Source organism: Oncorhynchus keta, chromosome 34 (genome assembly GCF_023373465.1).
Source record: "Oncorhynchus keta strain PuntledgeMale-10-30-2019 chromosome 34, Oket_V2, whole genome shotgun sequence".
Classification (NCBI taxonomy): Eukaryota; Metazoa; Chordata; class Actinopteri; order Salmoniformes; family Salmonidae; genus Oncorhynchus; species Oncorhynchus keta.
In genome coordinates, this window is record NC_068454.1 from 2,772,746 (window position 1) to 2,786,834 (window position 14,089).

General features: G+C 37.0%; 1 protein-coding gene across 1 annotated transcript; it reads left to right on the forward strand.

Moving 5' to 3' along the window:
* Positions 1-2,714: 2,714 nt before the first annotated feature.
* si:dkey-69o16.5 (Alpha-aspartyl dipeptidase-like) lies at positions 2,715-14,021 on the forward strand. Its single transcript, XM_052492734.1, has 9 exons — positions 2,715-2,963; positions 4,118-4,214; positions 10,313-10,401; positions 11,602-11,676; positions 12,246-12,325; positions 13,040-13,213; positions 13,434-13,493; positions 13,566-13,648; positions 13,853-14,021. Exons 2-9 carry the CDS (start codon positions 4,120-4,122, stop codon positions 13,917-13,919), a joined length of 723 nt encoding a protein of 240 aa, XP_052348694.1. The 5' UTR covers positions 2,715-2,963; positions 4,118-4,119; the 3' UTR covers positions 13,920-14,021.
* Positions 14,022-14,089: the final 68 nt, after the last annotated feature.

Consider the following 14,089-nt stretch of genomic DNA (forward strand, 5'->3'; position numbering starts at 1 on the left):
ACGGTTATCCAAACCCAGAATACGGTTATCCAAACCCAGAACACAGTTATCCAAACCCAGAACGCTGTTATCCAAACCCAGAACACAGTTATCCAAACCCAGAACACGGTTATCCAAACCCAGAACGCGGTTATCAAACCCAGAACACAGTTATCCAAACCCAGAACACGGTTATCCAAACCCAGAACACGGTTATCCAAACCCAGAACACAGTTATCCAAACCCAGAACGCGGTTATCCAAACCCAGAGCACAGTTATCCTAACCCAGAACACAGTTATCCAAACCCAGAATACGGTTATCCAAACCCAGAACACAGTTATCCAAACCCAGAACACAGTTATCCAAACCCAGAATACGGTTATCCAAACCCAGAACGCGGTTATCCAAACCCAGAATACGGTTATCCAAACCCAGAATACGGTTATCCAAACCCAGAACACGGTTATCCAAACCCAGAATACGGTTATCCAAACCCAGAACACAGTTATCCAAACCCAGAATACGGTTATCCAAACCCAGAATACGGTTATCCAAACCCAGAACAGTTATCCAAACCCAGAACACAGTTATCCAAACCCAGAACAGTTATCCAAACCCAGAACAGTTATCCAAACCCAGAACAGTTATCCAAACCCAGAACACAGTTATCCAAACCCAGAACAGTTATCCAAACCCAGAACACAGTTATCCAAACCCAGAATACAGTTATCCAAACCCAGAACAGTTATCCAAACCCAGAACACAGTTATCCAAACCCAGAACAGTTATCCAAACCCAGAACACAGTTATCCAAACCCAGAATACGGTTATCCAAACCCAGAACATTCCTTTGCCCTTAAAACTTTAGACAGATAGAACAACATCTGAAACTAGCAACAGTCATTAAAATTAAAAAAATGTTTTTTTTTAAACAATTCTGATAAATGCAACAGTTGGACGGACAATAGATGAAGATACTCCAAGCATTTTTAAATTCCATCAGATATTGACTGAATTATAGCATATTAAAACCCAAAATATAGACCAACATAGCTAATGTAGCAGGTCAAGGAGTAGAGGTAGATATGTATAGGAGTAGACGTATATATGTATAGGAGTAGAGGTAGATGTGTATAGGAGTAGAGGTAGATATGTATAGGAGTAGAGGTAGATATGTATAGGAGTAGAGGTAGATGTGTATAGGAGTAGAGGTAGATATGTATAGGAGTAGAGGTAGATGTGTATAGGAGTAGAGGTAGATGTGTATAGGAGTAGAGGTAGATGTGTATAGGAGTAGAGGTAGATGTGTATAGGAGTAGAGGTAGATATGTATAGGAGTAGAGGTAGATATGTATAGGAGTGGAGGTAGATGTGTATAGGAGTAGACGTAGATATGTATAGGAGTGGAGGTAGATGTGTATAGGAGTAGAGGTAGATGTGTATAGGAGTAGAGGTAGATATGTATAGGAGTAGAGGAAGATGTGTATAGGAGTAGAGGTAGATATGTATAGGAGTGGAGGTAGATATGTATAGGAGTGGAGGTAGATGTGTATAGGAGTAGAGGTAGATATGTATAGGAGTAGAGGTAGATATGTATAGGAGTAGAGGTAGATGTGTATAGGAGTAGAGGTAGATATGTATAGGAGTAGAGGTAGATGTGTATAGGAGTAGAGGTAGATGTGTATAGGAGTAGAGGTAGATGTGTATAGGGGAAAGGGTAACTAGGCATCAGTATATGTAATAAACAGAGCAGCAGCGTATATGATGATTATATGTGAGTGTGTGTGTATAGTCAGTATAAATATGCGTGTTGGGGTGTCAGTGTGTGTGACTGTGTAGAGTCCTGTGTGTGAACATAGAGACAGTGTAAAATATTAGGGTCACCCTAGAGTCTGCGTGGCCATTCTGTCAGCTATTTGGAAGCCTTTTGGCATGGGGATAGACGCTGTTCAGGAGCCTGTTGGTGTCAGTCCTGATGCACCGGTACCTTGACTTGCGGAAGCAGAGAACAGTCTATGGCTTAAGTGCTTCTGTTATGGGGGAAAAGTCCACAATGAAACTGACATTAAATGTGAAGATTTATACATTGTTGGCCATCAAGTAGGCCAATTAATTTCTATGCCATTGTAGGCTCCCGTAGCCTACCGTTTCACCCAATAAATATGTTGAAATTAATGGTTCACCCGATACGGAAGAAAATACCCTCATTGTATCATTTCAAAATCAAAGTGCTGCAGTACAGAAACAAAACAACAAGAAATGTGTCACTGTCCCAATACTTTTGGAGCTCACCGTAGCTCCATTCTTGTCTATTTTATTTTATTTCTCTTGTGTTCCTATTTTATTGTGCTATTCTTTTTAAAACTATTCATCTTTGGGAAGTGGTCGTAAGCAAACATTTCACGGTAAAGTCTACACAAGTTGTATTTGGCACATCTTGACCAACACAATTTGATTTTTTCACGTTCGACTCTCAAGCGTCATCGATTTGGGGGGCACCAATCGTGTCAGTATATCCGCCTCTCGTTATTGACGCTTTCAAGATAACTGGAAACTTGGATAGAAACGAGCTCCGATTGGGAACATTGGTCTTGAACAGTCATTTAACTTGCAATTCCAATGCGGAAACTACAGGGCATCTTTTTTAGAGCTCCGACTCTCTGACCCGAAGATCGCGTCGTGTTTTTCCGATTTCCCAGTTGTCCTGAAAGCACCATGAGACATAAAGGCTTGTCATGTGATTTATCAGCTGACCCCTTTTCTCCACACGGTAACAGCGTAAGAAAAATATTCTCCAAACATAGAGAGACCCTTGACGCAAAATTACAGTTTTGTAGCCTACATTTTGAACATTTCCTACGAAACTGTAAATAACATATCCGGTCAAGGCTACGTGTTGAATTTTAAATCCGTGTTGCAATCTGTGACCTGTTGACGCTCAACATTGTTTCCAATCATTGACCACAAGAACAATCGCCAAAGGTTTGTTGGATCGAAATATTTTACAACAGGTAGATTTATCAGGAGAAGTAATCCGATTAGATGATTTAATGACTGTATGAGAGACTTGTCAGCGAAACAGATGCTTCGTTACCCGTAGTTGAACTTTAAACTGAGTCCAGGAAATTGAAAGGAGTGAGATTTGTTTCTTTATTCTCTAAATATGTCCACCACGATGCGTGTATATTCAACATAACTGACAAATAAACTATGATCTATGAATATATTTAAATATTTAGTCAAATAAAACCATCAACAATCCGCAAAAAAAATAGATAACAAATTTAACCAATCGCTATGAATATGTAAAACATATTTCACAAGTATTCACCATAAGTCACAAATAAAATAATTATCTGTAAATATTCAACATAGCTCACAAATAAAACTACGATTTGAACAAATGTTTAGAAATCTCTTAACGTTTACATCTGTAGAATGTGGATTTGCTCATTCAAAAAGAGCTTGTGGATCTGTATTCCGTGTTTACACCATTTTGAGAAGGCTTTTTCTGTGGTCGATGTAATACAATCCACTAATGTGGTCGATGTATTACAATCCACTAACGTGGCTTCGGGTGAGTCTGTTATCTCCGGTTATCTCCGTTAATTTGGATAATCTTTGTGTCAGGTGGGAGTGCAGAGTGAATCAGTGTCTCATTCAGCCATGTCTTGGGAGAACACTTTCTAGCTAGAATATCTAACCAATAAAGAACAACTTTATGACTCATCTGAAGCCACATTAGTGGATTGTATTACATTGTGATTTATGGTGAATACTTGTGAAATATATATTTGTTCATATTCACAGATTTAAGGTTTAATTGGTGATTTAAAAAAAAAACATTTTTATTTCATTGAGGATTTTGGTTTTATTTAACAAAATATTTGTTTATATATTAAACAGATAATTGTTTTATTTGTGAGTTATGCTGAATATACACAGATCGGTGTGAACATACCGAATAAAGAAAACATCTCACTCCATAGACCTTGTACCTTGACGACACCTGAGGACACTTCCTGTTTATACACGGCCGGCTATGTACTGCTGAAGTAATCTTCGAGGTGTAGGACGAGGTAGCCTATTTAACCTGAGTGAGTTGTAAACTTTTGATCAAAACCTTGTCTTGAAAGATATGAAGAGGAGACTTCTGCTCGTGTCCAACTCAACCCTGCACGGGGGAGGATATCTGGAACATTGTCAACAGCAGATCAAAGACTTTTTTGGAATGTAAGTATGTCTCTAACTACTTATACATGTCTCTAACTACTTATACATGTCTCTAACTACTTATACATGTCTCTAACTACTTAAACATGTCTCTAACTACTTAAACATGTCTCTAACTACTTAAACATGTCTCTAACTATGTCTCTAACTACTTAAACATGTCTCTAACTATGTCTCTAACTACTTAAACATGTCTCTAACTACTTATACATGTCTCTAACTACTTATACATGTCTCTAACTACTTATACATGTCTCTAACCATGTCTCTAACTACTTAAACATGTCTCTAACTATGTCTCTAACTACTTAAACATGTCTCTAACTATGTCTCTAACTACTTAAACATGTCTCTAACTACTTAAACATGTCTCTAACTACTTAAACATGTCTCTAACTACTTATACATGTCTCTAACTACTTATACATGTCTCTAACCATGTCTCTAACTACTTAAACATGTCTCTAACTATGTCTCTAACTACTTAAACATGTCTCTAACTAAAACATGTCTCTAACTACTTATACATGTCTCTAACCATGTCTCTAACTACTTAAACATGTCTCTAACTACTTATACATGTCTCTAACCATGTCTCTAACTAAAACATGTCTCTAACTACTTAAACATGTCTCTAACTACTTATACATGTCTCTAACCATGTCTCTAACTACTTATACATGTCTCTAACCATGTCTCTAACTACTTATACATGTCTCTAACCATGTCTCTAACTACTTAAACATGTCTCTAACTACTTAAACATGTCTCTAACTATGTCTCTAACTACTTAAACATGTCTCTAACTACTTAAACATGTCTCTAACTACTTAAACATGTCTCTAACCATGTCTCTAACTACTTAAACATGTCTCTAACTACTTAAACATGTCTCTAACTATGTCTCTAACTACTTAAACATGTCTCTAACTACTTAAACATGTCTCTAACTATGTCTCTAACTACTTATACATGTCTCTAACTACTTAAACATGTCTCTAACTACTTAAACATGTCTCTAACTACTTAAACATGTCTCTAACTACTTAAACATGTCTCTAACTACTTATACATGTCTCTAACTACTTATACATGTCTCTAACCATGTCTCTAACTACTTAAACATGTCTCTAACTACTTATACATGTCTCTAACCATGTCTCTAACTACTTATACATGTCTCTAACCATGTCTCTAACTACTTATACATGTCTCTAACCATGTCTCTAACTACTTAAACATGTCTCTAACCATGTCTCTAACTACTTAAACATGTCTCTAACTAAAACATGTCTCTAACTACTTATACATGTCTCTAACCATGTCTCTAACTACTTAAACATGTCTCTAACTACTTATACATGTCTCTAACCATGTCTCTAACTACTTATACATGTCTCTAACCATGTCTCTAACTACTTATACATGTCTCTAACCATGTCTCTAACTACTTAAACATGTCTCTAACTACTTAAACATGTCTCTAACTACTTAAACATGTCTCTAACTACTTAAACATGTCTCTAACTACTTAAACATGTCTCTAACCATGTCTCTAACTACTTAAACATGTCTCTAACCATGTCTCTAACTACTTAAACATGTCTCTAACTACTTATACATGTCTCTAACCATGTCTCTAACTACTTAAACATGTCTCTAACTACTTATACATGTCTCTAACCATGTCTCTAACTACTTATACATGTCTCTAACCATGTCTCTAACTACTTATACATGTCTCTAACCATGTCTCTAACTACTTATACATGTCTCTAACCATGTCTCTAACTACTTATACATGTCTCTAACCATGTCTCTAACTACTTAAACATGTCTCTAACTACTTAAACATGTCTCTAACTACTTAAACATGTCTCTAACTACTTAAACATGTCTCTAACCATGTCTCTAACTACTTAAACATGTCTCTAACCATGTCTCTAACTACTTAAACATGTCTCTAACTACTTATACATGTCTCTAACCATGTCTCTAACTACTTAAACATGTCTCTAACTACTTAAACATGTCTCTAACTACTTATACATGTCTCTAACCATGTCTCTAACTACTTATACATGTCTCTAACCATGTCTCTAACTACTTATACATGTCTCTAACCATGTCTCTAACTACTTAAACATGTCTCTAACTACTTAAACATGTCTCTAACTATGTCTCTAACTACTTAAACATGTCTCTAACTACTTAAACATGTCTCTAACTACTTAAACATGTCTCTAACCATGTCTCTAACTACTTAAACATGTCTCTAACTACTTAAACATGTCTCTAACTATGTCTCTAACTACTTAAACATGTCTCTAACTACTTAAACATGTCTCTAACTACTTAAACATGTCTCTAACCATGTCTCTAACTACTTAAACATGTCTCTAACTACTTAAACATGTCTCTAACTATGTCTCTAACTACTTATACATGTCTCTAACTACTTAAACATGTCTCTAACCATGTCTCTAACTACTTATACATGGCTCTAACTACTTAAACATGTCTCTAACTACTTAAACATGTCTCTAACTACTTAAACATGTCTCTAACTACTTAAACATGTCTCTAACTATGTCTCTAACTACTTAAACATGTCTCTAACCATGTCTCTAACTACTTAAACATGTCTCTAACTACTTATACATGTCTCTAACCATGTCTCTAACTACTTATACATGTCTCTAACCATGTCTCTAACTACTTATACATGTCTCTAACCATGTCTCTAACTACTTAAACATGTCTCTAACCATGTCTCTAACTACTTAAACATGTCTCTAACTAAAACATGTCTCTAACTACTTATACATGTCTCTAACCATGTCTCTAACTACTTAAACATGTCTCTAACTACTTATACATGTCTCTAACCATGTCTCTAACTACTTATACATGTCTCTATGTCTCTAACTACTTAAACATGTCTCTAACTACTTAAACATGTCTCTAACTACTTAAACATGTCTCTAACTACTTAAACATGTCTCTAACTACTTAAACATGTCTCTAACTACTTAAACATGTCTCTAACTATGTCTCTAACTACTTAAACATGTCTCTAACCATGTCTCTAACTACTTAAACATGTCTCTAACTACTTATACATGTCTCTAACCATGTCTCTAACTACTTAAACATGTCTCTAACTACTTATACATGTCTCTAACCATGTCTCTAACTACTTATACATGTCTCTAACCATGTCTCTAACTACTTATACATGTCTCTAACCATGTCTCTAACTACTTATACATGTCTCTAACCATGTCTCTAACTACTTAAACATGTCTCTAACCATGTCTCTAACTACTTATACATGTCTCTAACTACTTAAACATGTCTCTAACTACTTAAACATGTCTCTAACTACTTAAACATGTCTCTAACTACTTAAACATGTCTCTATGTCTCTAACTACTTAAACATGTCTCTATGTCTCTAACTACTTAAACATGTCTCTAACTACTTATACATGTCTCTAACCATGTCTCTAACTACTTAAACATGTCTCTAACTACTTAAACATGTCTCTAACTACTTATACATGTCTCTAACCATGTCTCTAACTAAAACATGTCTCTAACTACTTATACATGTCTCTAACCATGTCTCTAACTACTTGAACATGTCTCTAACTACTTATACATGTCTCTAACCATGTCTCTAACTACTTATACATGTCTCTAACCATGTCTCTAACTACTTAAACATGTCTCTAACTACTTATACATGTCTCTAACCATGTCTCTAACTACTTAAACATGTCTCTAACTACTTAAACATGTCTCTAACTACTTATACATGTCTCTAACCATGTCTCTAACTACTTATACATGTCTCTAACCATGTCTCTAACTACTTAAACATGTCTCTAACTACTTAAACATGTCTCTAACTATGTCTCTAACTACTTAAACATGTCTCTAACTACTTAAACATGTCTCTAACTACTTAAACATGTCTCTAACCATGTCTCTAACTACTTAAACATGTCTCTAACTACTTAAACATGTCTCTAACTATGTCTCTAACTACTTAAACATGTCTCTAACTACTTAAACATGTCTCTAACCATGTCTCTAACTACTTATACATGTCTCTAACCATGTCTCTAACTACTTATACATGTCTCTAACCATGTCTCTAACTACTTAAACATGTCTCTAACTACTTAAACATGTCTCTAACCATGTCTCTAACTACTTAAACATGTCTCTAACTACTTAAACATGTCTCTAACCATGTCTCTAACTTAAAACATGTCTCTAACTACTCTAACTACTTATACATGTCTCTAACCATACATGTCTCTAACCATGTCTCTAACTAAAACATGTCTCTAACTACTTATACATGTCTCTAACCATGTCTCTAACTACTTATACATGTCTCTAACCATGTCTCTAACTACTTAAACATGTCTCTAACCATGTCTCTAACTACTTATACATGTCTCTAACCATGTCTCTAACTACTTAAACATGTCTCTAACTACTTAAACATGTCTCTAACTACTTAAACATGTCTCTAACTACTTAAACATGTCTCTAACCATGTCTCTAACTACTTACATGTCTCTAACCATGTCTCTAACTACTTAAACATGTCTCTAACTACTTAAACATGTCTCTAACTACTTAAACATGTCTCTAACTACTCTAACCATAAACTATGTCTCTAACTACTTAAACATGTCTCTAACTGTCTCTACTTAAACATGTCTCTAACTACTTAAACATGTCTCTAACCATGTCTCTAACTACTTAAACATGTCTCTAACTACTTAAACATGTCTCTAACTAACTACTTAAACATGTCTCTAACTACTTAAACATGTCTCTAACTATGTCTCTAACTACAAACATGTCTCTAACTACTTAAACATGTCTCTAAAACATGTCTCTAACCATGTCTCTAACTACTTAAACATGTCTCTAACTAACTGTCTCTAACTGTCTCTAACTACATGTCTCTAACTACTTAAACATGTCTCTAACTACATGTCTCTAACTAAAACATGTCTCTAACCATGTCTCTAACTACTTAAATGTCAACTACTTAAACATGTCTCTAACTACTTAAACATGTCTCTAACTACTTAAACATGTCTCTAACTACTTAAACATGTCTCTAACTACTTAAACATGTCTCTAACTAACTTAAACATGTCTCTAACCAAACATGTCTCTAACCATGTCTCTAACTACTTAAACATGTCTCTAACTACTTAAACATGTCTCTAACTACTTATACATGTCTCTAACTATGTCTCTAACTACTTAAACATGTCTCTAACTATGTCATGTCTCTAACTACTTAAACATGTTTCTAACTACTTAAACATGTCTCTAACTACTTAAACATGTCTCTAACTACTTAAACATGTCTCTAACTACTTATACATGTCTCTAACTACTTAAACATGTCTCTAACCATGTCTCTAACTACTTAAAACATGTCTCTAACTAACATGTCTCTAACTACTTATACATGTCTCTAACTATGTCTCTAACTACTTAAACATGTCTCTAACTACTTAAACATGTCTCTAACTACTTAAATGTCTCTAACTGTCTCTAACTACTTAAACATGTCTCTAACTACTTAAAACATGTCTAACTAACATGTCTCTAACTACTTAAACATGTCTCTAACTACTTAAACATGTCTCTAACTACTTAAACATGTCTCTAACTACTTAAACATGTCTCTAACTACTTAAACATGTCTCTAACTATGTCTCTAACTACTTAAACATGTCTCTAACCATGTCTCTAACTACTTAAACATGTCTCTATGTCTCTAACTACTTATACATGTCTCTAACTACTTAAACATGTCTCTAACTACTTAAACATGTCTCTATGTCTCTAACTACTTAAACATGTCTCTATGTCTCTAACTACTTAAACATGTCTCTAACTACTTAGCATCTCCGTGGAATGCTTTCGACACCTTGTAGAGTCCATGCCCCAATAAATTGAGGCTTGGGAGGGGGGTTACAACTCAATACTAGGAAGGTGTTCCTAATGTTTCGTAGAGTCAGTGTGTAACCTAACTGTGTAATGTATTTCTTGCAGAGGGGTGAAGAGGATTTTATTCATCCCCTATGCACTGTGTGATAGAGATGGCTACGCAAAGACTGCCAGGGACAAGTTCAACAGTCTGGGTACGTCTTTGTACGCTGGTCCATTGCCTTACACAGCCTTACTGTTTTGTGTCTGGAATATCTCAGGCCCAATCCCAAATCAATTCAAATATCTCAGGCCCAATCCCAAATCAATTAAAATATCTCAGGCCCAATCACAAATCAATTAAAATATCTCAGGCCCAATCCCAAATCAATTAAAATATCTCAGGCCCAATCCCAAATCAATTAAAATATCTCAGGCCCAATCCCAAATCAATTAAAATATCTCAGGCCCAATCCCAAATCAATTAAAATATCTCAGGCCCAATCACAAATCAATTAAAATATCTCAGGCCCAATCAATTCAATTAAAATATCTCAGGCCCAATCAATTCAATTATCTCAGGCCCAATCAATTCAATTATCTCAGGCCCAATCACAAATTATCATATCTCAAATCATCAATCAAATATCTCAGGCCCAATCACAAATCAATTCAAATATCTCAGGCCCAATCACAAATCAATTATCAAATATCTCAGGCCCAATCACAAATCAATTCAAATATCTCAGGCCCAATCACAAATCAATTCAAATATCTCAGGCCCAATCACAAATCAATCAAATATCTCAGGCCCAATCACAAATCAATTCAAATATCTCAGGCCCAATCACAAATCAATTCAAATATCTCAGGCCCAATCACAAATCAATTCAAATATCTCAGGCCCAATCACAAATCAATTCAAATATCTCAGGCCCAATCACAAATCAATTCAAATATCTCAGGCCCAATCACAAATCAAAATATCTCAAATATCTCAGGCCCAATCAATTCAATTAAAATATCTCAGGCCCAATCAATTCAAATATCTCAGGCCCAATCAATTCAATTATCTCAGGCCCAATCAATTCAATTATCTCAGGCCCAATCAATTCAATTATCTCAGGCCCAATCAATTCAATTATCTCAGGCCCAATCAATTCAATTATCTCAGGCCCAATCAATTCAATTATCTCAGGCCAAATCCCAAATCAATCCCTAGACCCTATGCTTTATACTCTTGTGGAGATCTGAGAGGACTTGATTGATATAAGCACATTTCGCTTAACACTTGTCAAACCCTTTCTCATAGACGTTATCGGGTGTAGTGGGGCGTAGTAAGGACTAGGTTGTCGATGTGAGACAGGTTTTTGTCGGTCGTTCTAATGTGAGTGTTGTCTGTTTTTGTCTGACAGGTTATGAGGTGGACAGCATACACGAGGCCTCTGACCCAGTGGAAGCTGTACGGAAGGCTCAGGGTATATTTATAGGTGAGGAGTGGACCTTGAGCTCAGACGTTAACACCTCATAGGGCCTCTCAAATATGAAATACCAGAACCATAGGCCTTACATACAGTAGGCGTCATTGGAGGAATGCCATTGACAGAATCTGCAGAGAAGAATAGGAGAAACTCCCCAAATAAAGTTGTGCAAAGCTTGTCGCATCGTACCCACGAAGACTTGAGGCTGTTATCACTGCCAAAAGGTTCTTCAACGAAGTACTGAGTAAAGGGTCTGAATACTTATTCATTATGGTCCTTCTGTAGCTCAGTTGGTAGAGCATGGCGCTTGTAACGCCAGGGTAGTGGGTTCGATTCCCGGGACCACCCATACGTAGAATGTATGCACACATGACTGTAAGTCGCTTTGGATAAAAGCGTCTGCTAAATGGCATATATTATTATTATATTATTATTATTATTATTTTTTAAATTCTTCTTCTTACTGCAAGAGTTAAAGTAATCTACTACACACCATTACACAGGTTGACTATGTGTGTTAAGAAGTTAGCAGGAGGGTATACAGTGTAATAAAGTCATAACAGCTGTTCTGTCTATAGGTGGTGGCAACACATTCCGTCTGCTGAAATGTCTCTACGACAACCATGTGCTGTCTGAGATCAACAAGAGGGTTCTGCAGGTCAGACTGATATAATATATATATATATATTTTTTTGAGCAGTGTTCCCCAAAAACCTGTCCCGAGGTACGACAGCTGTTCCACTCTGGTAGCCGATATTCCAGAACTGGCACACCTGACTGGCTGGGAGTAGTTTAGGAGTTTTGGGAAACACTGTGCCAGTTTAAACTGCCATTTCACAATATTTACAGTTGATTCCTACATGCACAGATATTGTTCTTACTGGCAGCTGATATAGCCAATAGACAGCCCATGAGCGGAATAAACAACTGAATGATTGTATATCCTGCTTACTCTTATGCCCCAGAATAGTGAGCACACAGTAACCATGGTAACTCTGTTATAACTCCAGAATGGTGTTCCCTACATGGGCTCCAGGGCCAGCACTAACATCTCCACCACCTAACCCCTACAGTAACCCTACAGTAACCCCTACAGTAACCCTAACCCCTACAGTAACCCTAACCCCTACAGTAACCCTAACCCCTACAGTAACCCCCCTACAGTAACCCTAACCCCTACAGTAACCCTAACCCCTACAGTAACCCCTACAGTAACCCTAACCCCTACAGTAACCCTACAGTAACCCTAACCCCTACAGTAACCCTAACCCCTACAGTAACCCCTACAGTAACCCTAACCCCTACAGTAACCCTAACCCCTACAGTAACCTTAACCCCTACAGTAACCATGGTAACTCTGTTATAACCCCAGGATGGTGTTCCCTACATGGGTTCCAGTGCTGGCACTAACGTCTCTACTGTCAGCATCAACACCACCAACGACATGCCCATCGTGTACCCGCCCTCCTTCAATGCCATTGGTCTAGTGCCTTTCAACATCAACCCTCACTTCCTGGACACGGACCCTAACAGCAGACACATGGGGGTGAGTTGTACAGTGTAGTGTTATATAGCAGAGCATCAGTATAGTGAATGCTGAAAGTCGTAGGGCTGGTTTCTCTTGACAAATATTCAGTGGTTATTTCTGAATGTAGAATCTCCATTGAAAATGCATTTGTAGTCTGGGACAAGGTTAATCTGTGTCCCGTGGTGCCTTAAAAGGATGCTGGTGTAAGGTCTTTGTGTTTTTTTCCCCTTCTCCCTAGGAGACACGAGAGCAGAGGATCATTCAGTACCACGAGGAGCCCGACACTCCATCTGTTCTGGTGAGTCTGAGAGAGATGGTATTCTACATAATATTAGGCTATGCTTTCAGCTGATTGGTTGATTTGTCTTAGGGCTTGAGAGAGGGTTCCATGTTGCTCGTAGAAGGAAACAAGGCTACTCTACTGGGCACCTGCAAGGCACGGCTGTTCACCAGGTAACACCAATCATCTCTCTCACACAAGTCCTGTGACCCATGACCCCCCCCAAAAAAGCACAAAACGAGTTTTAACAGATCAAAGTGTTGAACACAATAAAGCAGGCTAAAATGTCTCTTTTTAATAGTTGTGTATGTTGCCCAACTCTAATTAAATAACTAGGGAGCCGGTGACGAGTCTCTCAGCCAGTGTTTGTGTTTCAGGGGGAAGCCAACAACAGACTTTGAATCTGGCAGTGACCTCAGCTTCTTGCTGACAGACAGACGGTGAAGTTGTACATCTCCGTTCTCCACGGCAAAGACTGATGCAGATCCTTACAAGTGGAAATGCACTTATGTCAAAATAAATATTATTACCAAAAAAATTGTCTTAGGCATAAATTGTGTGGGGAGGGAGATATTATCATTTTACTAAGGTGAACTTAGGACTTATGAAAAAAA